Source organism: Acomys minous (assembly GCF_964271855.1).
Source record: "Acomys minous genome assembly, chromosome: 16".
Taxonomy (NCBI): Eukaryota; Metazoa; Chordata; class Mammalia; order Rodentia; family Muridae; genus Acomys; species Acomys minous.
Window position 1 is genome coordinate 93,616,702 of NC_140498.1, and position 27,540 is coordinate 93,644,241.

At 52.4% G+C, this 27,540-nt stretch overlaps 1 protein-coding gene and 1 long non-coding RNA gene across 2 annotated transcripts in view; both read left to right on the forward strand.

The window, feature by feature from the left end:
• Positions 1 to 1,713: 1,713 nt before the first annotated feature.
• LOC311586236 overlaps positions 1,714 to 27,540 on the forward strand; it is a 71,793-nt gene continuing 45,966 nt past the window's right edge. The window contains exons 1-2 of the long non-coding RNA XR_014775482.1: positions 1,714 to 2,135; positions 2,311 to 3,782. This is a non-coding gene — a long non-coding RNA (uncharacterized lncRNA). The remainder of the gene's footprint in view (positions 2,136 to 2,310; positions 3,783 to 27,540) is intronic.
• On the forward strand, positions 3,872 to 26,576 carry HNF1A (HNF1 homeobox A). The gene is made up of 10 exons (XM_084762184.1): positions 3,872 to 6,628; positions 16,959 to 17,158; positions 18,794 to 18,980; positions 19,294 to 19,535; positions 21,049 to 21,200; positions 21,306 to 21,507; positions 22,215 to 22,406; positions 24,000 to 24,118; positions 24,241 to 24,385; positions 25,599 to 26,576. The coding sequence occupies exons 1-10, from the start codon at positions 6,303 to 6,305 to the stop codon at positions 25,724 to 25,726; spliced, it is 1,893 nt and encodes a 630-aa protein (XP_084618310.1). The 5' UTR covers positions 3,872 to 6,302; the 3' UTR covers positions 25,727 to 26,576.

A 27,540-nucleotide genomic window follows, 5' to 3' on the forward strand; every position in this document is an offset into this window, starting at 1 on the left:
ATTAAAGGCGTGCGCCACCACGCCCGACTTTTGTTTTTTTTTTTTAAGATTTATTTATACAGTATTCTGCCCACGTGTGTGCCTGCAGGCCAGAAGAGGGCACTAGATCTCATTATAGATGGTTTTGAGCCACCATGTGGTTGCTGGGAATTGAACTCATGGCCTTTGGAAGAACAGACAGTGCTCTTAACCTCTGAGCCATCTTTCCAGCCCCTTGTTTTTTTGTTTTTTTGTTTTTTTGAGACAGGATTTCTCTGTGCAGCTTTGGCTTTCCTGATTCACTTTGTAGACCAGGCTGGCACTGAACTCACAGATTCCCTTGCCTCTGCCTCCCAGGGCTGGGATGAAAGGCATGCGCCACCACACTTGCCTGGCTTCTTGTCATCCGCACTCACAGCCAGGTGCACATACAAAGAAGGGTCAAAGCCAAGATAAGCTCTGGGGTTGGCTGACCCAGCATCCCTCTTAGTGGGTCAAAGGAAAGCGAACCTGGTGCGTTCACAGCTATTTTATTTTTTAACTCTTCTGTGTGAGTGGAGGCCCTGGAGGTCTGAAGTTCCCAAACCATGCATCCCAGGACACAACAGAAGGGTCTTAGAGAGATCTAGAAGGTAACGCAGGGACACCTGTTGGGTGTCTCACAAACTACCAGCTCCGGGTCCTTCAGTCTGATCAAGGAAGCGACTCACATTCTTCGCTTACACATTGCTCCTTCCTGAGCCCAGTTTTACGGCCCCTTTGATACGGAGTGACCCGTGTGCAAAAGGCTGAGAAAGCCGGAAGTGAAGGTGGTAGATTCTAGTCTGATGACAGGGTTGGAGCAGTTATGTTGAGGCAAGAGACACACTCATAGTGCTAGGACATCACGGGTGGTAAGGAAAACAAAACAAAACAACAAAAAACCCCCCAAAGATCAAAAGACAAACAAATAAAAAACCCAAACAGGCCATGTCTGAGGCAGAGGGAGGTGAATCTGTGAGTTCGAGGCCAGCCTGGTCTACAGAGTGAGACTCTTCATGGCAGTTTGAACAAGAAATGTCCCTCTTAGGCTTCGGGACCCTTGGTCCCCAGTTAGTGACAACATTTGAGGAGATTTGAGTACGGCACTGGAGGCTTCGAGCTTAAAAACCTTCACTGCTCACAGCTGAGGACGTGAGCTGCCGGATTCCAGCACCAGGCAGGCGTTGCTCGCCCGTCGCCGGTGCCACAAAGGGAGAGCCCAGTGTTCTGCAGGATGGAACTCTAGGAGAATTCAGAGGTGCCGGCCGACCCAGTCCAAGACTGAACCGCAGCAGAGCCAAGCCCAGCATGGCGCCTTCGTCTGTATCTACGGCTACAAAAACAGACAGGAAGGGTAATTTTGGGCAACCAGAAGCAGCTGTGGCTGGAAAATCCAGGTGGGAGGATCCAACATCTAGGCAAGAAGCCTTCTTCCGAAAGCATCGGTGGAGGAAGCCAAAAGCGGGGTGGAGTGGTCAGAGCATGCTTGCTTTCCCAGCTGACTTACTCTGAACAACTAATCCACTCTTGAAATGAAGATATGTCCTTCCTTGGTTGTCCTGGACTAGCTTTGTAGACCAGGCTGGCCTTGAACTCACAGCGGTCCGCCTGCCTCTGCCTCCCGAGTGCTGGGATTAAAGGCGTGCGCCACCATGCCCGGCTGACATGAAGCTCCTCTTGAGGCCAGAGAGGACGCTGCAGCACTGGAGGTGGTTTACAAACTTTAAGGGAACCATTCAAACCACAGAGTATTGGATTGGACCACACACATACACACACACACACACACACACACACACACACACACACACACACACCATGAAACCCCATAAAACATGATTAGTTGTAATGAGATTTATTTAATATGTATTTATTGAGCATCTGCTATTCAGCTCTATATGGTATCTTGAGGCCAGCCTGGTCTACAGAGTGAGTTCCAGGCCAGCCTGGTCTACAGAGTGAGTTCCAGGACAGCCTGGTTTACAGAGTGAGTTCCAGGCCAGCCTGGTCTACAGAGTGAGTCCCAGGCCAGCCTGGTCTACAGAGTGAGTTCCAGGCCAGCCTGGTTTACAGAGTGAGTTCCAGGACAGCCTGGTCTACAGAGTGAGTCCAGGCCAGCCTGGTCTACAGAGTGAGTTCCAGGACAGCCTGGTTTACAGAGTGAGTTCCAGGACAGCCTGGTCTACAGAGTGAGTCCCAGGCCAGCCTGGTCTACAGAGTGAGTTCCAGGCCAGCCTGGTTTACAGAGTGAGTTCCAGGACAGCCTGGTTTACAGAGTGAGTTCCAGGACAGCCTGGTCTACAGAGTGAGTCCCAGGCCAGCCTGGTCTACAGAGAGAGTTCCAGGCCAGCCTGGTCTACAGAGTGAGTTCCAGGACAGCCTGGTCTACAGAGAGAATTCCAGGCCAGCCTGGTCTACAGAGTGAGTTCCAGGACAGCCTGGTCTACAGAGTGAGTTCCAGGCCAGCCTGGTTTACAGAGTGAGTTCCAGGACAGCCTGGTCTACAGAGTGAGTCCAGGACAGCCTGGTTTACAGAGTGAGTTCCAGGCCAGCCTGGTCTACAGAGTGAGTCCAGGACAGCCTGGTTTACAGAGTGAGTTCCAGGCCAGCCTGGTCTACAGAGTGAGTCCAGGACAGCCTGGTCTACAGAGTGAGTCCAGGACAGCCTGGTCTACAGAGTGAGTCCAGGACAGCCTGGTCTACAGAGTGAGTTCCAGGACAGCCTGGTCTACAGAGTGAGTTCCAGGCCAGCCTGGTCTACAGAGTGAGTCCAGGACAGTCACGTTACACAGAGAGACCCTGTCTCTGAAAACCAACAAAACCAAATGGGACAGCCAGTCAAGATAACCATGTTTCCTGTCACTGTGCCTGATGAAAACGGAGCCTAAGGAGGGAAGGGTTTGTTTTTGACTCAGTTGTGGGTGGGGTTACCTGCTGCAGCGAAGGAGGCATGGCAGCGGGGACGCCAGGGAGCAGGTCACACCGTAGAAAGTAAAACCAAAAATAAACAGCAAGAGACAAAAGAAATGACTGGTTTATTTTTTATTTTTTAATTTATTTATTGGATGTTTTTTCTCTTTCTTTTCTGTTTTGAGGTAGGGTCTCACTATGTAGCCCTGGCTGTCCTGGACTCACTATGTAGACCAGGCTGGCCTCAAGTTCACTATGTAGACCAGGCTAGCCTCAAGTTCACTATATAGCTGAAATTTTCCTAAACTCACAATCCTCCTGCTTCTATCTGATTAAAAATTTTTAATTAAAAATTGTCAGGTATTGGGGCTGGAGAGATGGCTCAGAGGTTAAGAGCATTGACTGCTCTTCCAAAGGTCCTGAGTTCAATTCCCAGCAACCACACTGTGGCTCACAACCATCTATATGAGATCTGGTGCCCCCTTCTGCTGTACATGCAGGCAGAACACTGTATACATAATAGATAAATAAATCTTAAAAAAAGAAAAATAAAAGCCGGGCGGTAGTGGTGCACACCTTTAGCCCCATCACTTGGGAGGCAGAGGCAGTTGGATTGATGTGAGGTGAATTCCAGGACAGCCAGGGCTACACAGAGAAACTCTGTTTGGAAAAACCAATAAATAAATAAATAAAAATAAAGAAAAAAAGTCAGGTATGCCCTATAATATTATTACCTGGGAGTCTGAGGCAGGAGAATGATGAGTTTAAGGCCAACCTCAGCTACTTAGTAAAACCCTGTCTTTAAAAAACAAAAACAGGCTGGGTGGTGGCAGCGCACACCTTTAATCCCAGCATTCGGGAGGCAGAGGCAGGTGTAGACCAGTTCAAGGCCAGCCTGGTCTACAAAGCGAGTCTAGGACAGCCAAGGCTACACAGAGAAACCCTGTCTCAAAAAACAAAAACAAAAACCCACCAAAAAAAAAAACCCCCAAACAAACAAGCACCTGGTTATGTAGAGATACTATGTCAAACAAATAAAGAAACGCATAAATAATAAAATAAAATTTAAATGTCGTGGTGCACGCCTTTAATCTCAGCACTCGGAGTAGAGGCTGGAAGATCACTGTGAGTTCAAGGCCAGCCTGGTCTACAAAGTGAGTCCAGGACAGCCAAGGCTACACAGAGAAACCCTGTCTCGAAAACTAAACCAAATCAAACCAAACAACAAATCAAATGAGTCTAGCTTACATCAAGTTGACATAAAACTAGCCAGCATGGGGGCTAGAGAGATGGCTCAGTGGTTAAGAGCACTGTCTGCTCTTCCAAAGGACCCAGGTTCAATTCCCAGCACCCACATGGCAGCTCATAACTATCTGTAACTCCAGTACCAAGGGATCTGACACATTCACACTAATGTATGTTAAAAAAAAAACAAAACAAGATGGGCGGTGGTGGCGCACGCCTTTAATCCCAGCACTTGGGAGGCAGAGGCAGGCGGATCGCTGTGAGTTCGAGGCCAGCCTGGTCTACAGAGTGAGTTTCAGGACAGCCAATGTAGTTACATAGATAGACTCTATCTTGGAAACAAACAAACAAACAAGCAAGCAAAACCACAAGAACAACAACACAGCTTCGTGGTTGGTGTCCTAAGCTGCATTGTTCACCGTAGCTAAATCGTGGGGGAAGCCATAGTTAGCCATCTGTGTGCATGGGGGAGGGCCAGGTCTCCTTACAACAGCAGCCCTACAGAAGGGACATACTGCACGGATGACAGAGCTTTGTCACAAGGCTAGGAATGCTCAGAATAGGCAAGGGCAGGAGGAAGGGAGGGCTGACGAGCAGGGACAAGGGAGGGGGGGGGGCTGTGGATACCAGAGTCCAGGCTGGAGACCTGGGTGAGTCGTGGCTGCTTGGTAAATGTGGACTTTCTTTCAGGATGATGAAATGTAAGTTATGGGATGGGGTGGTGCAGTGCTGAGCATCTCAAAAGGTGGCAAGATGGCTGAGAAGGTCAATGTGCGGTGGTCAGAGCAACTGAGCTCCCATGGGTGGACACACACACACACACACACACACACACACACTTGAGAGATTGAGAGACAGAGACAGACACACAGACACAGACACACACACCACGCGACAGAGACAGAGATAGAGACACACACATACACACAAGAGAGAGAGAGAGAGAGAGAGAGAGAGAGAGAGAGAGACAGAGACAGAGAGAGAGAGACAGAGACAGAGAGACAGAGACAGATAGACACACATACACACACACACCACATGAGAGAGAGACAGAGACAGACAGAGACAGAGAGAGACACACACATTCAAAAAGATTTTTAAAAATTAAGTGCTTTCGTTAAGTAGCACTGAAGAAAGTTATACTTGGGAAAAATGAAAAGGGTGCGTTTGGGGCTGGGGTTGTGGCTCTTGGTAGAGTCCTTGTCTAGCAAATACAAGGAAGGCCCTGGCTTTGATCCCTAGCACTTCTGTAAAGTTGGCCATGGTAGGTACAGTCTTGGAACCCCAGCCCTTGGGAAACAGAAGTAGGAACATCAGAAGTTCAAGGTCATCCTGAACTACACAGAGACACAGGTCTCACGAAAAACAATACAGGCGAGTGCACACACACAGATACACACACAGGCACAGACACACACACGCGTGCACACCACACTTCCTGGCTAGGATCACACAAGGATGCACATTATAGCTCACTCTAGTCCTCAAGACAGAAGTCTGCAGTGCTAAGACAAAAGGCTAAAGTTCTTCCCGCTGGGAAGCCTGGCGTCAGGCTAGGATTGAGGTGCACTGATCCATGCCAGGGACGGTGACCTAACTCTGTCCTTGACTAGCCCAGTGGCCCAGAACTTCCTGCTGCTCAAGGGCCCAAGGAAACAGGACTTTAAAAGTCTCCTGCTAAAAACAACCTAGGCTGAGAGACCTCTCTCAGAGGCCTCCTGGCTCCTGGTGCCTCTATCCCGGAGCCCTGGGGCCGCTCCACTTCCCCCACCGCCCTCCCTTCTGCTCACTTCCAGTTGTAGGCCGCGGCTCCCAGTGCCTCTCGCTGCCGTGAGGCCTGCGCTTTGCAAGGCTGAAGTCCAAAGTTCAGTCCCTTCGCTAAGCACACGGATAAATATGAACCTTGGAGAATTTCCCCAGCTCCAATGTAAACAGAGCAGGCAGGGGCCCTGATTCACCGGCCGCTGGGGCCAGGGTTGGGGGTTGGGGGTGCCCACGGGGCTTGACTAGTGGGATTTGGGGGGGCGGTGGGTGCAGCGAGCTTGGATCGTTGACTGCAGGCCTGCCGGCAAGTAGACACCGGCTGCGGGTGGGGGAGGCGGCTAGCTCAGTGGCCTTGGGCCGCGTGGCCTGGTGGCAGCAGAGCCATGGTTTCTAAGCTGAGCCAGCTGCAGACGGAGCTCCTGGCTGCCCTGCTCGAGTCTGGCCTGAGCAAAGAGGCGCTGATCCAGGCCCTGGGCGAGCCAGGCCCCTACCTGATGGTTGGAGATGGTCCCCTGGACAAGGGGGAGCCCTGCGGTGGGAGTCGAGGGGACCTGGCGGAGCTGCCCAACGGCCTGGGGGAGACGCGTGGCTCTGAAGATGACACGGATGACGACGGGGAAGATTTCGCGCCACCCATTCTCAAAGAGTTGGAGAACCTCAGTCCCGAGGAGGCAGCCCACCAGAAAGCCGTGGTGGAGACACTTCTGCAGTAAGGACCTTACCCTGTCCCCAGCACCCAGGAAGGGACCCAGAGTGGCCCGTTCTACGCTCTTGGCAAGCTCTGCTTCCGCCTAGAGTACTCAGGAGCTGTGGCCTTCAGGCTGGTGGTCAAGAGGGGCGCCAGTTCGAGGGGTTCCTCCTAGGCTTACCCCTCTGTGTCTTCCCATACACCCCGTATCCGTGCGCTACTGTCCGCGGCCCCGGCTTTAGGAAGTAGGGAGGAGGCCCGAGGTCACTTTGAGACAGAGGACAAAGGAAGCGGGTCCCAACAAAATACGCCGAGAACCAGCGGGTGGTAGAAATCTTTCGCCAGTGTGGTCATTTGTGCTCCCACAAATTCTGTCTTCTTTAGCGGGGGTCAGATCCCAGGTTTGGGGACCCACAAGCCTCTGAGGGAGGTCCGGGCTGAGGCTAGGGTTTTAGGGGATTTCCTGATACGCCAGGAGCCTTAAGGGGCCTTAGGAATCTGGCTGGGTAAGCGTGGGATTTCTTACCTGAGGCAGATGGAGCCTGGCCGGCCAGATAGCAGGTTTAGAGGCCTCTTCCCATGCCAGACCCCTCGTCTGTTGTCTGGCTTCCCATCTCCTAGAGTGCTGGGTGGGTCCCAATCTTGCTGCCTCCCCTCTCCTCAGCAAAGCCGGCCTGGTTACTAATTACCCGTGCGTATTATTATTTCTTTTGTTTTATAAATTTATAAATAGCAAAATGCTCTGATAAGGCCCTGTGATCATTAACTTGTAGGGATGGTGGCTGGGAGATGACCAGATCAGGTGGAGAAGAGGAACAGCGAGGTGGGGGAAGGGTAACCTGGGGACTGTGGGGAACACCAGCACCCCCAAAATCCCAAGGCCACTACAAGTTCCACAGGATTATCTCCCCGGCTTGCTATTTTCTGTTGGGGTCTTCGGGTGCCTAACTCCCCATAATATAGACAGGAACCTCCAGAAGGAAGCTGTTAATGAGTCAGCCTTACAGATTGGGGAAACTGAGCCTTGGGCTGGGGCAGGAGCTCTGAAGGAGGGGCCTGAAGGCTGGCTGAGGACGCTGAGGTTCCTCTCCGGGAACGTCCAGGAGTCAGTCTCTTTTCTGTCCAAGGTCCTGATCCTGACTTGGGGTGGGGGGAGGGCTAGTGGATCCCAGCATTTCTGGAAGTGTCCGGGAGCCTCCCTGGGCCTTGGGCAAGGGGCAGGGGGGAACAGTCAGGGCCCTGACTCTGCAGGAAGAGGAGGGCAAAGGGCTGCCTGGTTGCAGGGGAGGGGCAAAGGGCCAGGGATTGCCAGAACCAGGGCACAAGAGACCTGGATAGGGTGGGGCTGGGCCTGACCTGTCGAGGGACTAGGGCCTTAGGTATGGGGCTAAGAGGCCAGGGTGTCTTCTTACCTCGTTAGGTGGTACCTCTTGATCACCAGCCCCCATGGCGGGGGGCAGTGGGGGCTGACAAGGGACTTGATCCAAAGCAGCTGAGCAGAGGTCAAAGTGCTCCCTGGGAGACCAGCAGAGTCCTGGAAGCAGAGAGGAGAGGCACCAAGGAAGATGGGATGGAGACAGAGGGGTGGAGGGGCTGGGAGGGCAGGGGAGCCAGGAAAGGAGAGGGTCTCTGAGCAGCTGGGAGCAGGGGCAGGGGAGAGAGGCCGAGCTGGGAGGAGGCTGGAGTGCGTCCCTCCCAGCTTGGTTTTCTTTAATGCTAACAGCGTGCTATTTGCTTTCCATTTAAATTCGAGATGTTGCTATAAATTATCAACCAGCTCCTTGTTCCTGCGGAGTTTATAACTAACTACCTGGGTTACTTATTGTTCAGGTAACAAAGGGGACCTGAAAGTGTCCCAGGGGCAGAAGTGGGGCCTCTGGGTACAGGACAGGGGGCTGGGAATTCTGGGGAGAGGGCTGGAGGACCCCCAGATGAAGGCCTGGGTAGTGGGGTGGTTGAAGCTGACAGAGGTGGTGGTAAAGAACCAATTCCCCATGGGAGCTGTTGGGTCAAAGACCTATTCGTGGAAGAGGGAGGAGTGGGTCTGGGGTCTCAGATTCCCCCCCCCCCCCATGTGCATCATGTGGGAGGCCACTGCAAACACCTCAGGTCTCCTCCCACATCTCTATCCGTCCTCTACCATGTGACCTTGGGCAAGACTCTTTCCCTCCCCTGCCTCAGTGTCACCAGGTAGACGGAATAAAGGAAACTTCTCTTTCTGCCTTGGATCTAGCTCTATGCCCTACCCTCTCCCCTCAGCTTCCTCATCCCCTCCTTTTTTTTTTTTTTTTTTTTTTTTTTTTGGTTTTTAGAGACAGGGTTTCTCTGTGTAGCCTTGGCTGTCCTGGACTTGCTTTTTAGACCAGGCTGGCCTCGAACTCGCAGCGACTAGCCGGCCTCTGCCTCCCAAGTGCTGGGATTAAAGGCGTGCGCCACCACCGCCCCGCTCCCCCTCAGCTTTCCTACCCTCTTTTCTGCCTGTGATGCTGGCTTTGCGGGTCCTCGGTGTACAGCTGATTTCTGCCAGGTCTTTGTCCACCCTAATCTTCCTGCTCAAGACCCTTCTCCCCGCTTTCTGCACCCCCGTTTCCTCCCCGGCTCTTAGTTCCATGGCTGCCCTATCAGCATGGGGGTTGCACCCCATTTTTTTCTCTTTCACCTACTTTCTCCTGTCCCTTAATTATATAGTTATTTTGTCTGTGTGCTCATTTCTTGTCTCCTGGTGTGCAAACATCGTCAGGGAAAAGCTTGTGATGTCACCACTTGCCCCTCTTCCCCATCCAGCCCTGACAGGTGCCAGGCATAAGTGGCTAGACTTTTCTGAAGATACCTCCCGCTCCTCCCTGGGGGAGCACTTGGAATGCAGAGTTCTAATGTTGGCTGTCTTTGCAGGACCTTCCTGACTGCCATCTGCTTAAACCCCAACCTCGCTGTTTCCTGGCCCTCCCAGCTGCGCAGCTGTAGGGCTCTCCCAGGCGGGACCACAGTGGCAGGGTGGCCTGTAGGATGCTTCGGCAGACAGCGGCCTGCCTTGGATCCCATCCAGCTCTGTTGCTTTCCAGCCAGCTAGGTGGCTTCTGTTCCTTGAGTCCCAGTTTCTTTTGCAGAATTGTGAGGACAACAGTCTGGCCACAGGTTCAAGGCATGACACACAACTAAGTGGTCCCATTTTACAGATGGGCAGAGTAAGGCTCAGTGAGGCAAAGTGACTTCCTCAAGGCCAGACTTGGGCATGTGATGGCTTGGTCCCTGGCTGCACAGTTCTCTTGAGTTCCATGCCCCACCTTTGCGTGCTCACCTCCCCCCACCCCAGTCATTTTTGCCGTTCAGCTTGACCAGAAATAATCCTTTCAAATGTCAGGCTTTAAAACTCACTAAGGGAGCCTGGTGGTGGTGGCTGCAGTGGCGGCGGTGGCAGCGGCGGCACACGCCTTTAATCCCAGCAGAGGCGGGCAGATCGCTGCAAGTTTGAGGTCAGCCTGGTCTACAAAGTGAGTCTAGGACAGTCAAGGCTACACAGAGAAACCCTGTCTTGAAAAACCAGCCAAACAAACAAACAAACAAACAAAAAACTCACTAAGGGGGCTGGAAATATGGTTCAGAGGTTAAGAGCACTGGCTACGCTGGGCGGTGGTGGCACATGCCTTTAATCCCAGCACTCGGGAGGCAGAGGCAGGTGGATTGCTGTGAGTTCGAGGCCAGCCTGGTCTACAAAGTGAGTCCTGGACAGTCAAGGCTGCACAGAGAAACCCTGTCTCGAAAAACCAAAAAAAAAAAAAAAAAAAAAAAAAAAACAAAAAACAAAAAACCACTGGCTACTCTTCCAGAGATCCCAAGTTCAATTCCCAGCAACCACATGGTGGTTCATAACTATTTATAATGAGATCTGGTACATTTTTATGGCATGTAGGCTCACACGCAGGCAAAAATTATATACATAATAAATACATAAATCTTTAAAAAAACTCACTAAGGGCTTAAAGACATACTAAGCTTGGATTTCTCTCTGGACCATTTCTGAAACACACACACACACACACACACACACACACACACACACACACACAATCCAGACTATCCTCAAACTCAGCGTCTCGAGGGTGACCTTGAACTCCTAACCCTCCCGCCACTACCACCCAAGTGCTGTTTCTAGGCATGCACCACCATGCCTTTTTTTGTTTGTTTGTTTTTCTTTTTCAAGACAGTGTTTCTCTATGTTATCCTGGCTGTCCTGGACTCACTTTGTAGATCAGGCTGGCCTCGAACTCACAGCGATCCACCTGCCTCTGCCTCCCAAGTGCTGGGATTAAAGGCACCCACTGCCATTGCCTGGCTCTGTTTGTTTGTTTTGTGTGTGTTTTAGGTTTTGAAACAGGGTTTCTCTGTGTTGTTCTGTCCTAGAACTCACTTTGTAGAGCAGGTTGGCCTCAAACTCAAAGATCCACTGCTTCTCCCTCCAGAGCACTAAGATCAAAGGTGTGCGCCACCACAACTGGCTTGTGCCCAGTTTTATGTGATGCTGCAACTAAGTCCAGGGCTTCGTGCATGCTTGGCAAGTGCTCACCAACTGAGCTACATCCCAGCCTGAGAGAGAGGAAATATTTTTTATTTTACCCATCCATGAAAGAATTGGGGGACACAGATTTTAAACCCTATTGCCAGGCAGTTCAGAGAGTGGGTAGCACATCTGGGGAATCTTCCTCAGATCTAAGCCTGAACCCTAATCCAAACTGAGGTCTCTCCCTTCCCTGCAGTCTTGCCTCTTATGGCTGTGGGGACCAGAGAACCAAAGGCCCAAAGCTGGGGTGTCTGTTTGACTCCAGAATTGGGAGAGGAAGCTGAGGGCAGATCGTCAGTCTTTCTGGGTTCTGCTATGGGGACAGGACACAGTGGTGATGGTGGTGATGGTGGTTGGTGGTGGTTGGTGGTGGTGATGGTGATGGTGATGGTGGTGGTGGTGGTGGTGATGGTGGTGGTGGTGGTGATGGTGGTGGTGATGGTGGTGATGATGATGATGATGATGATGGTGGTGATGGTGATGGTGGTGATGGTGGTGATGATGATGGTGGTGATGGTGGTGATGATGACGATGATGATGATGACGACAACAATAATACCATTCCACTTACTAAAGCTCTGCTGTGGACCAGGCTCTGTCCCAAAGCCTTCATCCCTACAGGGAGCTCATGTACTTCTAGCAGAGTCAGAGAGAGTGTACATATGCTTGTACACATGTATGAGAGAGAGAGAGGGAGAGAGAGAGAGAGAGACAGAGACAGACAGAGAGAGAGAGAGACAGACAGACAGACAGACGACACACAGACAGACAGGGGCTAAGCTACTAGATACCCCCCATAAGTCGCACAGATGACTTCTGGAAAAACATAGGATGTGTTCTTTCAGCTCTGTCCAGCATTTTCATTTTTCCTATCTTTTTTGAGACAATATCTCAAACTTGTGACACTACAGTTCAACCTCTCAAAGTGTTGACTATAGACCTCTGCCGCCAAACCTGGCTCTGTCTGACGTTTTATAACCACTTCTTGCTGTTGTTAAAAGAACTGTTTAAAAAGCAGGTGTGGCCGGGCATTGTAGCACACGCCTTTAATCCCAGCACTCGGGAGGCAGAGGCTGGTGGATTGCAGTGAATTCGAGGCCAGCCTGGTCTACAAATTGAGTCTAGGACAGCCAAGGCTACACAGAGAGACCCTGTCTCAAAAAACCAAAAAAAAAAAAAAAAAAAAAAACCAAAAAAAAGGGCGTGGTGGCACACCCCTTTAATCCCAGCACTGGAGAGGCAGAGGCAGGAGGGTCTGTAGGAGTTCCAGGCCAGTCAAAGCTACACAGAGAGATCTCTCACCTGCCTTCCCCCTCAAACAAAAGTTCCTTTGAGTTTGAATACTTTTATTCCCAGTCAAATTCTTGCCTTCTGTTCATAAGTGTTTCTTGTGTTTGTGGAGGGTGGTTGCTGTAGCTACTACTACTGCTATTATTGTTATTATTATTATTATTAGTTTTCTCTGTGTAGCCTTGGCTGTCCTTGGACTCCCTTTGTAGAACAGGCTGGCCTAGAACTCACATTGATTCACTTGCCTCTACCTCCTCCTCTCCGAGTGCTGGGGTTAAAGGTGTGCGCCACCATGCCTGGCTGTAACTATTATTTTATTTATTTATTTATTTATTTATCAGTATAGCAGAAGTAAAGTGAGATAGAGATGGGAGGAAGAGAAAGGTTAAGATAGTCGGGGAGAGAGAAAGAGAGAGAGAGAGAGAGAGAGAGAGAGAGAGAGAGAGAGAGAGAGAAAGAAAGAAAGAGAGAGAGACCTTGGAAGAAGGTGAGAAAACCCCCACCTCTGTAGCTGAGGGCTAAGTGACCTGTTCTTCCTACAGGGAAGGGAGGGAAAGAGGGAGGGTGCAGAGCAGGGCGAGGGCTGCCCTTGCCAGAGGAGGCCACCAGATAAATATGTTTGCAGAAGCACAGGCTGAACTTTGTCCTCCCTTTCTCTCCTGGCCCTGACTGGCACCCAGGGAAGGGAGGAGGGTGAGGCTCCAAGAAGCCCCTGAGCGTGGGCGGGGAAGCGGGGAAGCAGATGGTGTCCCCAGCGATGAGAAATATTCTTGGGCCCCAGCTAGATCAGCCTGGGAAAACGACAACACTTCAGGTTTCGGAATCAGAGTTTTGTCACAGGTTAAGCCAGGGTCCAAATCACTCCAACTTCCTGGGTTAAAAGTGAGCTTCAGAGTGGGGGTGGCGTGGGCCTTCAATCCCAGCACTTGGGAGGCAGAGGCAGGTGGATTGCTGTGAGTTCGAGGCCAGCCTGGTCTACAAAGCGGGTCCAGGACAGCCAAGGCTACACAGAGAAACCCTGTCTCAAAAAAAAAAAAAAAAAAAAGAAAAGAAAAGAAAAGAAAAAAAGTGAGCTTCAGGCGGCTCCCAGTGACCCCGAGGAGTCATTCATCCTTTTTATTTGCGGTGCCAGTTTACTCCTGTCCACCTTTTCTGAGCTGCTTCCGGTCTGGTAGCTGCCGATAAAGAGGAGGAAGTCAGAGGGTCTCAACCTTCTCTAACACCCTGGGCTGTGCTGATCCCCAACCATAAAATTATTTCATTCCTACTTCATAACTGTAATTTTGCTACTGTTACGACTTGTAAATGTCTGTGTTTTCTGATGGTCTTAGGTGGCCCCAAAGGGGCCGAGACCCACATGAGAACCACTGGTAACTGCGCTGGGTCTGGGAAGGACAGAAGCGGGGAGCAGGGCTGTGCCGCTGGCTGCAGGGAGCTAGGGGCGGGTTTCAGCCTAGCTCAGCTGGAAATGTTAGTGCAGCCAGGCCCCTGGATCACTGAGTTCCAAACCTGCTGTTCACCCAGCTGGGGGCTGAGAGTAACTTTAAAAATTGCTTCTGCACTGAATGTTTACTGATTGGTTTTCTTTTTTTGTCACCATTTTCTTTGTTTTTGTTTTGTTTTTCTTTTTTCTTTTCTTTCTTTCTTTCTTTTCTTTTTCTTTTTTTTTTTTTGGTTTTTTGAGACAGGGTTTCTCTCTGTAGTCCTGGCTGTCCTGGAACTCCCTTTGTAGACCAGGCTGGCTTCGAACTCACAGCGATCCGCCTGCCTCTGCCTCCTGAGTGCTGGGATTAAAGGCGTGCGCCACCACGCCCCTCTTCTTGCTTTTAATCTTTTGTCACAGCAAGCCACTGAAACAACCACTTTCTAAGGGTGTCCTTTGTCACATGTGTAAATATCTCAAGGCTCAAGTTTTAGAAGCAGATGACTGAGGCAGGAGGGGGTAAGCAGGCTCGTGGCCAGTGCTCTGGTTTGAGCTGCATTTGTCGGAGACATGCATATGTGGAGTGGGCGGTGCTGGAGAGATAATGGGAGGGAACAAGTGTCTCCTATAAACTGTCCTCTGCCACATGTGCACTTTGGCACCCATATCACTCTGACTCGACTCCTCCCTCCAGCCCGGAGCTGTGGGAGAGCAGGCAGGCCGCTGCCAAGGGTGGACTGCAGGCTTTTAGGCATTTTAACCCTGTGTGATTTCTGCCTGGTGACTGGATTTAGAACTGGGTGGAACTGGCTTCTACTGGTCTAGCCCAGTCACACAGCCCTTGCACAAGAGTTACAAGTGATGCAAGCTTGCTAAGCTTCATTGGCTCTGATGGCAAATTGGGCAGTCCATATTTCACTGCCTTTTTTCTTTCTCAAGGGTTTTCTTTATTGATCTGTCCACCTGTCTGTCCTCCTGTCAATCCATCAATCTGTCCATCCACCCGTCCATTTACCTATCCATCCATCCACACAGATATCTAATTATTCATCCATTCTTCCACAGGTTCAAGCACCTGTTCAGCTCCTCGTTGCCCACCCATCTATCTTAGTGTGATGAGATGTGACCAAAGGCAATCTGGGTTTATTTCAGCTTACAGTCACAGTCCACCATGAGGGGAAGTCAAGGCAGGAACTGGAGGCAGAAATTGAAGCAGATGTCACAGAGGAATATAGTTTGTTCAGCCTGCTTTTGTTTGTTTTTGTTTTTTGAGACAGGGTTTCTCTATGTAGCCTTGGCTGTCCTGGACTCACTTTGTAGACCAGGCTGGCCTCGAACTCACAGTGATCCGCCTGCCTCTGCCTCCCCAGTGCTGGGATTAAAGGTGTGCGCCACCACCACCTGGCTAGCCTGCTTTTTTATACACCCCAGGACCACTTGTCCAGGGGTGGCCCCATGCACAGAGGTCTGGTCCCTCTGACACCAATCATGCATTGAGAAAGTGCCCCAAAGTCTTGCCTGTGAGCCAATCTTATGAGACATTTTCTCAATTTGTAGTTTCCCTCTTCTCAGAAAACTCTAGCTTGTGTTAAGCTGACCCAAACAAACAAACAAACAGCCAAACAGGTCACCATCCATCCATCCATCATCCATCTATCTATTATCCATATATAATCCATCCATCCATCCATCATCCACCCATCCATCATCCATCATCTATCCATCCATCATCCACCCATCCATCATCCATCCATCCATCATCTATCCATCCATCATCCATCCATCCATCATCCACCCATCCATCATCTATCCATCCATCATCCATCCGTCCATCATCCATCCATCCATCCATCCATCATCCATCCATCCATCATCCATCCATCCATCCATCCATCATCTATCCATCCATCATCCATCCATCCATCATCCACCCATCCATCATCTATCCATCCATCATCCATCCGTCCATCATCCATCCATCCATCCATCATCCATCCATCCATCATCCATCCATCCATCATCCATCCATCCATCATCTATCCATCCATCATCCATCCATCCATCATCCGTCCATCATCCATCCATCCATCCATCATCCATCCATCCATCATCCATCCATCCATCATCCATCCATCCATCCATCATCCATCCATCCATCATCCATCCATCCATCCATCCATCATCCGTCCATCATCCATCCATCCATCCATCCATCATCTATCCATCCATCATCCATCCATCCATCATCCACCCATCCATCCATCTATTATCCATACATAATCCATCCACCCACCCATTATCCATCCATTCATCCGTCATCCATCCATCTATTATCCACACATAATCCATCCACCCACCCATTATCCATCCATTCATCCGTCATCCATCCATCTATCTATTATCCATACATAATCTATCTACCCATCCATCCATCCATCCACCATCCACTCATCACTTACTTGTGTATCATCCATTGCATATTATGTGTCAGGCTCATTTTGGGTTCTGGGAAGCAGATAGTTCTCCCACCATCAACAGCTGTTTAAAACTCACTTAAGCCGGGAGTGGTGGTGCAGGCCTTGGATCGCTGTGACTTCGAGGCCAGCCTGGTCTACAAAGCAAGTCCAGGACAGCCAAGGCTACATAGAGAAACTCTTTCTTAAAAAGCCAAAATAAAAAAGAAAGAAAGAAAGAAAGAAAGAAAGAAAACTGAGCTCCACATAATGTTGTAGTACATGTGCACACGCATGTACCTATGCATGTGTACACACACATACTCATAAGTATATATGTGTACATATACATACATACACACACATACATATTCTTCAAAAAGCATCTTATGTCATTTTCAGGGTCAGGAGAGAGGAGGGACTTTGAAGGGGTCATAGGTGAGGGTCTTCCCTGCTTGGCTGGCTCAACTTCCAGTGGGAATCTGCTCATGTGCACATACGTGTCCTGGTATGGAACCCGAGTACAGCTCCTCCTCCCTGGAGGAAGGCCCTAGTCCCTAGGACCCCAGCCTCACCTGAGGTTTCAGGAGGGGCCACTGAGCAGACCCTGTCCTTGCTCCCTTCCAGGGAGGACCCATGGCGCGTGGCAAAGATGGTCAAGTCCTACCTGCAGCAGCACAACATCCCGCAGCGGGAGGTGGTGGACACCACCGGCCTGAACCAGTCCCATCTGTCGCAGCACCTCAACAAGGGCACCCCCATGAAGACGCAGAAGCGGGCCGCTCTGTACACCTGGTATGTCCGCAAGCAGCGAGAGGTGGCTCAGCGTAAGTAATGACCCCGCCTGTGTCCTCCCTGACAGGGCCACAGCTCCCCACTGCTCAGAGTGGGGTGGGAGTGTCACCATCCCCATCCCACAGACATGTGAGGCTGAGAGGGAGCCAGAAGGGCTTCCCCAAACTTACTGTCCATTCTGCACAAGGTGCTGAGGGAAGTGGGCAGGATTGATACACACACACACACACACACACACACACACACACACACACCACCACCACCACCACCACCACCAACAGCTCATACTAGAATTAGTTGAGCACCTACTGTGTGCTGGGCTCAGTGCTGAGTAAAATGCTGAGCTGATTGTGGAAGGGAGAATAAGCCCTTCTACCTCAGGGAGGCAGAAGTTTCAGGAAGGTTCTGTAGGAAGCATGGTCATCGCCTAGGTCTTAAAGTAGAGGTAAAAGGCAGGCTGCTGTGCTCAGGAGGAACAGCCTGAGGAAAGGCTCTTTGGCTGGCGTACACTCAGACACCAACAGCCCGAGGAAAGGCTCTTTGGCTGGCGTATGCTCAGACACTAACAGCCCGAGGAAAGGCTCAGAGACTGACACTATTACTTAGAGACTGATGAATTTCTGACCGCCAACCCCCATACTTGGGATGTAACACAGGTTAGTCATGTGCTCTACCATGAAACTAAGATCCAAGCCCTCTGTTTACTTTTCTATGTAATATAGACCAGGCTAGCCTTGAACTTGTGACCTTACTGACTCAGCCTCCCAAGGGCTAAGAAGACAAGTGCCCTCTGCTACTTCCAATGTGACTTCCTCACTAAGGTTTCAAACCGTTGGCTGTCATTAGGAGGTATCACTGCTTGTTCAGCTAGCCACTGACTGGGGGACTTCTAGGGTTTTCCCCATAAGCTCTTGTGACCCTTTGTTGCAAAGAACATCCATGTAGAAAAAGTTCCTAGAGCCTGCATGGAAAAAAGTTCACAGAGTCTGCCTAGGCCCTCCACGTACATGCTATGGTTGTGCAACTTGGTCTTCTTGGGACTCCTAACAGCGTGAGTGGGTGTGAATAGGCCACAGCTGTGGAAAATACTGCACTCAAATTAATTAATTGTTTAGGTTTTTTTTTTCTTTTCTTCTTTTTTTTTCAAGACAGAGTCTCTCTGTGTATCCTTGGTTGTCCTAGACTTGCTTTGTAGACCAGGCTGGCCTCGAACTCACAGAGATCCACCTGTCTCTGCTGGGACTAAAGGCCTGCGCCACCATCCCCATCCCCACCCCCCACTGCCAATTAATTGTTCAGGGGTTTTTGTTTGTTTGTTTTAAGACAGGGTCTCGCTCTGTAGCCCTGGCTGACTTGGAATTCAATATGCAGACCAGGCTGGCCTCGAACTCACAGAGATCTGCCTGGCTCTCTGCCTCTTGGTATTTATGGCACCAAGTCCCCTTTCAGCAGGGGTCGGGGCTTGGCCTTGGATTCGAATGCTAGGCAAACGCTCTACCAGCTGACTCATACCTGCAGCCCCAGGATTAGGTGATTTTAGTCTTAGCTGCCAACCGCTCTGTTTCAACACCTTGGGAAAGAGAGGGAACCTGGGGAGGGTCGGGGCGAGCTGACAGGGGAAGGTGGGAGTGGTCACTGCCCCACTTACCTGCTCTCTGTCCCTACAGAGTTCACCCACGCAGGGCAGGGCGGGCTGATCGAAGAGCCCACAGGTGATGAGCTGCCAACCAAAAAGGGGCGGAGGAACCGGTTCAAGTGGGGCCCAGCATCCCAGCAGATACTGTTCCAGGCTTACGAGAGGCAGAAGAATCCCAGCAAGGAAGAGCGAGAGACCTTGGTGGAGGAGTGCAATAGGTGGGGGTGGTGGTGGTGGTGGTGTCACCTACCAGGGCAGAGGCTGAGTGGGGGAGGGGAGGGTGTCTCTGGGTACTCGCTGGGCTCACCAGTTTCTTCCCACTGGTTTGAATCCTCCACCCACTGGTGCCCCCTTCATCTGCTCTACAGCCCTATGGCTGTTGTGTCCACGTCATAACTGAGTTGCTTGCCTGAGGTCACCCAGCAGCAGGGCTGGTTTTGTAATCCAGCACCAGCGCAGACCCCACTTCTCAGAACCCCTCCCTCCCTCCTCTGAGCCTAGCCTGGAGGCTCATGGGTGCCACCTTTGCAGGGCGGAGTGCATCCAGAGGGGGGTGTCACCGTCACAGGCACAGGGGCTAGGCTCCAACCTTGTCACCGAGGTGCGCGTCTACAACTGGTTTGCCAACCGGCGCAAGGAAGAGGCCTTCCGGCACAAATTGGCCATGGACACATACAGCGGGCCTCCACCCGGCCCAGGCCCAGGCCCTACACTCCCTGCTCACAGCTCCCCCGGCCTGCCCACATCCGCCCTCTCCCCCAGTAAGGTCCACGGTGAGTGCTGTGGGGTAGGGAACGGGAGGAGGAGCTGAGGAGAAGTGGGTGGATAGAAGGGCCCCGGGGATTTCCCGGTGGTGGCAGCCACTCCCCAAATGCTCTGCACCCCACTCATCCACTCTGCCTCACCCACTCCGCCTGCCTCCCTCACCTCACCTCACCTCACTTTGTCCTCTCCATTTCGCCCTCTACGTCAGTTCCTCCCACCATGCTCAACTCACACTTTCTACCATCCTTCTTTCTCCACTCCACTCTCTCTGCTCGCTCCAGTTCACACCGTGCGCGCCGCCCACCTCATTTAGGCAGATCCATGCTGGCTCACACCATCCTTCCCACTCTCTAAGCCCTATCTGTGCCACGCTGACCACCCCACACTGTCCACACTCTGCTGTCCATCCCATGCTGTCCACGCCACGCTGTCCACCCCACCCTATAGCTGTCTACCCCACCCTGCCTATGCCACACTGTCCACCCCACAGTGTCCACCCCAAACTGTCTACCCCACAGTCCATCCCATGCTGTCCATGCCACGCTGACCACCCCACGCTGTCCACATTACACTGTCCACCCCACCCTGCCTATGCCACGCTGTCCACCCTAAACTATCCACCCCACACTGTCCACCCCACCCTGTCCACCCCACGCTGTCCACCCCACCCTGTCCACCCCACACTAACCCACTCTATTCAACCTAACTCTCCTCCAGCCGCTTCTGCGCAACACATTCGCACTGGACCCTACCAACCCAAACTGTTTCAGTTCAACTCAGTTGTGTTCAAATCATAGTTTAATCCCAGCAATCCTATTCAGACCACTCAGTTTGACCAAACCGATGCTCAGGATTGGTTCATTTGCATAACGGAGCCTTCGGTGCCTGGGGACTGGGGCCAGGCCCTCTTGTAGTATTTTGCCTCTCTCACCCACACACACCTCACTGTCTACGGAGTCATCCCCAGATGGCTCAGAATGTCTAATACCGTGCAGTGATGATGTAGACAGTGACACTGCATTGGCTGGGCACTAGTGACAAGAGAAAAGACCTACATGTACTCACAGATGTGAAGTGAATATTTTTCCAAATATTTTTGATCCAACAGTTGATTGAATCTGTGGGTCACAGGCTGACTGTAAAGATCAGTTCAGTTCAGTTCGATTCATTTTGATTTTGTTCAGCTCGGCAAAGGCTCAATCTAGTTCAACTCCTTTCTGGTCCCATTTAAGGAGTTTTATTTTAATCTGGCCAATCACAGTCCACTCTGCTTAGTGCTGTTCTCTGAGCCCTGAAACAGCCCAGTCCTGTTGTTCTTTAACTGTCTTCTGCACAGAGAGGGACACCCCAGGCAGTGGAGGACACAGGGCCACACATTAAAAACCTGGAAGCAGCTAGCACAAGAGGAAAGACGGGGTTCAGGCTTGAGCAAACCATTAGGCTCTGGTGTGGTGAGGCCTGTGGGGCAGGAGAGGACAGGAAAGTGGGGGTACTGAGGCCAGACATTGCTCCCCACTCTAGGTGTGCGGTACGGACAGTCTGCGACCAGCGAGGCAGCCGAGGTGCCCTCCAGCAGTGGTGGTCCCTTAGTTACAGTGTCTGCAGCCTTACACCAAGTGTCCCCCACAGGCCTGGAGCCCAGTAGCAGCCTGTTGAGCACGGAGGCCAAGCTGGTGAGTGAGCAGCCCCACCCTGTGTGGAAACCCCTCCTAGCCCCATTCTCTATGGCTGGGAGACAGTGTGGGGACACTCCAGCTCACCTTGGCTTACCCTCACAGGTCTCAGCCACCGGGGGTCCCCTGCCTCCAGTCAGCACCCTGACAGCACTGCACAGCTTGGAGCAGACGTCTCCAGGTCTCAGCCAGCAGCCGCAGAACCTCATCATGGCCTCGCTGCCTGGGGTTATGGCCATTGGGCCCGGGGAGCCCGCCTCCCTGGGCCCCACGTTCACTAACACAGGCGCCTCCACCCTGGTCATTGGTAAGTGGGGCTCCTGTGCTCTCTGCAGAGTCTGGGACCTGGAAAAAGCCACAGGGACTCATTCGTCCATCCATACAACACCCTACTTCTGAGAGCCTGCGGCTAGGCACCCCTGACGCCAGGCAGTGAAGCAAGCCAAGCGACTAAGCATAGTGTAGAAACTATACTGAAATTATAGTTGGAGAAGAGAGTAGGAAAACAGCAGGGAAGAGTGTGTGTGTGTGTGTGTGTGTGTGTGTGTGTGTGTGTGTGTGTGTGATATCTAGATATTGTGTGGTTTTGTTTATTTACTTATTTTAAGTCTCAAACATCTTTATATGCAGGAATTCTGCTCAGTCTGTAAGACATAGGGAGCTGCTGGAAGAAGGGAGCAGAGAGCTAAGCCCAGGGCTTTGCCACTGCCATGGTACCCCCAGGGCTCTAGGGTACCCCCCCTGGCAACCTCTAAACCACTCACAGCCTGCCTTTCCCACCTGGCCAGACAAGGAGCTAAAGCCCTGGAGAAAGACTTCTCATGACCAATTAAACTTGTGGCAGGTCCTACCTTGGGGCTGTTCTTAGCCTCTCTCCTCTCTCTTCTAACCCACAGGCTCTGAGGAGGGATAGTGTCCCTCAGAGGGTCTGGGCTGGGTCTAAAAGGACACGGGTGGCCGGCAGTGGGGGGAGGGGAGGGAAGGGCTTGGCTGACTCCTGCCTGTCCTGCACAGGTCTGGCTTCCACTCAGGCACAGAGCGTGCCCGTCATCAACAGTATGGGCAGCAGCTTGACCACCCTGCAGCCGGTCCAGTTCTCCCAGCCACTGCACCCTTCTTACCAGCAGCCTCTCATGCCCCCTGTGCAGAGCCACGTGGCCCAGAGCCCATTCATGGCCACCATGGCCCAGCTGCAGAGCCCCCACGGTGAGCATCCCCCACGCTGGCCTGTGGGGAGGTGGACTAGGGGTTGGCTGTGGGTAGGCACTAGAAGGGCAGGCAGCGGGTGCTGTGGTCTGCTTGTGTCTGGTGCAGGTTATCTACGGGCCACCAACCTGCTCCTGTGTGTGCACATAGGAGTGTGAACTTTTCAATGTCTGCAGTGCTGGTGTCCATCGGTCATGCACTGAGTGGTTTGTCCTGGTGTTGGAGTGCAGACCACAGCCTTTTCCCTGAAACCCTCGGGGCTGTGCACACTTCGGCTTATGACTTTCCCACTTTTAGAAAGGTGGCTGGTGCGCCGATCACATGTTGCATATTACTCCCAGTCCAGCCAGGGCAGCCCTTGTCCACAGAGCACTGTGGGTTCTGCAGTAAAAGGTGGAACTGTATGAAGGAGACTGAAGACTCATGTGAGGCAGGGAGATAGCTCAGTCAGTGCAGGAGGCCGGAGTTCCGTCCTTCAGCCTGTGGCAGGGGGAGGGGCCACGGTGGTGTGCACTTCTTGTGATCATAGAGCCCAGGAGGCAGAGACAGACTGATGACCCCTGGGCCTTGCACCAGCCAGTCTGGCTAACTGACTGAGCTCTAGGCAAGTGAAAGAAATTTCTCAAAAGACAGGGTGAGTCTCGAGTCTAGGACAGCCAAGGCTACACAGAGAAACCCTGTCTCAAAAAAAAAAAAAAAAAAAAAAGACAGGGTGAGTGGCACATGAGGAACAGCAGCTGTGGTTCCACTGGCCTCACATGCCTACACCTGTATATAGACACACATGTACGCACATAGACACATGCATGCACAAGCAGGCATGCACACTTAGATAGCCTCCCACCAGATCTGCATAAGGCTGGCCATAAAATGGAGCATGGGGCCAAGCTTTGGGCTCAGACATTTTGGGTTTCCGCATGGAGACGGGGGCTATGGACCTGTGGACCAATGTGAGGCTGGCAGTGTAGGTCTCTCTCTGTGTGGACGCTCCGCTCTGCTCTTAACTGAGTTCCCTGGGAGAGCGTGCTGTTGCTAGGTGCTTGATGAGTGTCCAGGTCTCATGGAGAAGTGAGAGGTGAAACTTTGAGGCACATGTTGGAGGTGTCCTGGAGACAGGTTTTGCTGGCCTCTGCCCTGCTCACCTAGATGGAGGCCACCAGCCTTTCCCTCAGAAGCCACTGCACGCCATGATACTAGTGCTTGCTTCTGTGGTCCCTTTGCTTAGCGTTCCATACCGAGCTTAGTACTGGAGAGGCCCTGGACAGACCACCTGCGTATGCGCAGCACTATCCCTGCCTAATGGACTACTTAGCCCAGGGCCACGGTGCCTCTGCTTCTCATCTGCTGAGGTTGTTTTCCACCTGGGGCAGCAGGGGAAACAAACACAAAAAACCCGGTACACAAAATGAGCTGGCATTGGTGCTAGGTCTTCCCTTGGCCCCGGCAACGGGGAAGATCCGGGGTCCATCGCTCTCATCTAGATCCCCACAGGGTATTTATCAGGCCCCATGCCCGCTTCTCATAGGGTGCTCAGTCTTGAGCCTCCGGGGAAGGGCCCAGGGAGCCATAGCTATGTGCGTCTTCTCCTCCCAGCCCTGTACAGCCACAAGCCTGAGGTGGCCCAGTACACACACACAAGCCTGCTTCCGCAGACCATGCTGATCACGGACACCAACCTCAGCACCCTTGCGAGCCTCACACCCACGAAGCAGGTAAGGCCCTTCTCCTGAAGCCCCGCCCCTCCCCCTGAGCCCCCTCCCTTCCCCTGAAGCCCCACCCCCGGCCCCCAAAGCCCCACACTTCCACGCCTCAGGGGCTTACTCTGGTTACCTAGGTCTTCACCTCCGACACGGAGGCCTCTAGTGAGCCTGGGCTTCACGAACCTTCATCTCCAGCCACCACCATCCACATCCCCAGCCAGGACCCATCGAGCATCCAGCACCTGCAGCCCGCCCATCGGCTCAGCACCAGCCCCACAGGTGAGCGGTTTGGGGGGTCTCCCAGTTGGATGTGAGGTGGTGTGCGCAATGGACCGAGGGCAGGTGGGAGGCACTTCCTGATGAGTGCCAAGCAGTGTGTGTGGTAGTTTGGGACCAAAGTTAAAGGGACAGCTCAGGCCTGGCGTGGTGGCGCACGCCTTTAATCCCAGCATTCGGGAGGCAGAGGCAGGCGGATCGCTGTGAGTTCGAGGCCAGCCTGGTCTACAAAGTGAGTCCAGGACAGCCAAGGCTACACAGAGAAACCCTGTCTCCAAAAACCAAAAAAAAAAAAAAAAGGGCACAGCTCATCGGCTCACAGAGGACAGGTTAAACATTTAGAAGATGCTGCGGCAAAGTAACAGGAGCTGGAATTGAAGCAGTCCTTGTCCCATTCCACCTATTCCACCTTACAATGCCATGGAGTGAGGCTGCTGGGCTCTGGGGTCCTCCCTACTCTCAAGTTTAGTGACTTCCGGAAACCTGCTATCCTCTGGAGCCTCAGATCTCCCATCTGGCCCTTGGGGCTATAACGGCAGTTACTGTACTCATGGATGGGCAAATGCACACTCTAGGAGGTGAGGGACCAGTCCCATTCCCCACAGCTATGCTGGCAGAGACAGGCTGAACCCAGGTCAGCCCCAGAGCTCATCTCCTGGCCACTTCATCAGTTGACAGTGTCAATAGCATTCGCAGTGTGCAGTGATACTCATCTGTGGGACTGACAGGCATAGCTGTGAGGCCTGGCAGACCAGCAGCAGCAAGCTGGGACACGGGCAGGAAGAAACTATATTCTCCATGACAAATTTCTTCTCTAGGAAACTTCAGTTTTCTCTCCAGTTTAAGGCTTCTGATTAGATGTGGCCCACCCACACGGTAACTTCTTTTACTGAAAGCTGATTCGCTGTTAACTATATCTACAAACTGCCTTCTGAGGGGTGCATACAAGCATAAGGCCCTGGGTTCAATCCCCAGCAATGCAAAGACAAACTAACTTTTCCAGGAATGGCCACATTAGTGTTTGACTTGCCCCAGCAGAGCAACAACTCGGGATGCATTGGGGAGGCTCCCTGTAGGCTGTGGGTTGAGGGCTGCCAGGTTCCTGCACTCTCTTGAGTCTCTGCCTTCTCTGTCCAGAATAGCTTGGCGATGGGCGGGTGGGGTGAGGGTCAGAGGGACTTGGCCAACACCCAGTGACATCATTTGCTTCTGCCAGTGTCCTCCAGCAGCCTTGTGTTGTACCAGAGCTCCGACTCCACCAACGGGCACAGCCACCTGCTGCCATCCAACCATGGCGTCATCGAGACTTTTATCTCTACCCAGATGGCCTCCTCCTCCCAGTAACCATGGTGACTGCCTCCCAGGAGCTGGGTCCCCAGAGGCTGCACTGCCTGTACAGGGGGGTGAGGGGAGGCCACAGCCACGCTGCCTGGAGGACATCTGAGCCTGCCATGAGTCTCCTGATGGAGGCTGCTGGTCTTCACCCCACGGCTGTCCCTCCAGCACCAGAAAGGGCCAGCGCTGAGGCATCTCAGCCAGAGAAGGGAGCCACCATGCCTGATGCTTAGAATTGAAAACGTATTACTTGGAACAGAAGGCGGAGGCCTGTGATGCTGGCACCCCCAGTCAGAGCCTGCAGACCCTAAAGGGTCTATCTGTGCTGAGCCTGGGGGCCCTGGGTCGACTCTGCTGCCTCTTGTCTCCTGTACATCCCCAGGCCATCCGGATCTGGGCCGGCTCCTTCCATGACTGTTTGTGGATAACCCTCCTCACCACAAGGGGGCATTTGACAAGCAGCTGTTCTGCAAGGCTTGGGAGCTGAAGATCAGCCATGCAGGCTTTCCTGTACTGAATGGGTATCTCTCCCAGCCCCAGGATCTCATTTGCAGGAGGGTATTTCCTCCCTTGAACATGTCTTCAGATGCCAGCTTGGAAACTTGTCTCCACCTAAGTGGCCTGGGGGCTGGCAGCCACTCTGAGGAATCCCAGGTCTCAGTGCAGCTGTGGGGGTGGAGGGGGGGGGGGCAAGCAGTTAAGAGAAGCAGAGCACATGACTTCATCTCCTTGGCCCTCAGTGGGCTCCAGTCTGGGACTGAGGAAGGGCCTGGGAAGAGCTATGTGCCCTGCAGCTTACAGCCAGCTATGGGCCAGCCTGTACATTTATTTAACTTTTAGTAAAGCCAGTAAGAAGCGAGTGGGAGCGTCCTGACGATCCACCCGTGGCCAGGAGGGGAGGCCAGCACAGGCCAGGGCCGAGGTGCGGCCAGGCTCCTGAGACACATGTTCAAGGTGACCTCCTGAATCTGTGTGCTCGCCTCACAGAGGACTCACTGTAAGAGACCTGGCCCACACATGGTGCCATGGCCTGGAGCCTTGAAGCTGGGGGGTGAAGAAACACATCTGGGGGTGTGGGTGGAAGGATCCCACGTGTGGTTTCATTTATGATGTCCCCTTATCATTCAGCACCTAGGATGTGGCTCGGTGGTAGAACGCTGGCCTAGCCCAGTGAGCACGATGCTGTACGTTTGGTCCCCAGCACTCACAGGACATAGGCGGCAAGACAGGAGACTGGCCAGCTGAGCGGAGACTCTCTAGACAATAAAGCAAAGAGGACCAGCTAGGTCAAGCCTACACCCGGTCACCACTAAGTAGGTCCTAGCACTCTGGCACTTGTCGTTCAGCGAATGAGATAGCAGAGTAACAAATCTGGGAAATGAGCTAGGGGACATCTTTCCTTCCTTTCCAGACAATGCGTTAATGTCTGTGCGGGCTGGGGAGAGGGGCACGTCTTCCTGGGCCTTAGTAGCTTCAGTCCAGTTGATGCTCTTCCTCCCCCTCCCCCCCAGACAGGCTTTCCTAGACTCACTCTGTAGACCAGGCTGGCTTTGAACTCACAGCGATCCGCCTGCTTCTGCCTCCTGAGTGCTGGGATTAAAGGCGTGCGCCACCACGCCCTGCCCTGATGCTCTTTTTTTAAAACTCTATTTTATTTGGGGTATTGAAGCCTCTCTGTCCCTTCCACCAATACCTTAACCCTGAGTAAGGTTAGGGAGAGAGGGGCGCGGACCCCTTTACTTCTCCCAGTTGTTTAGAGTCAATGGGTTCTTTTGGGGCAACGCCAATCTCCATTAACAGCAAATGCAGCAGCAGCCTCCTCT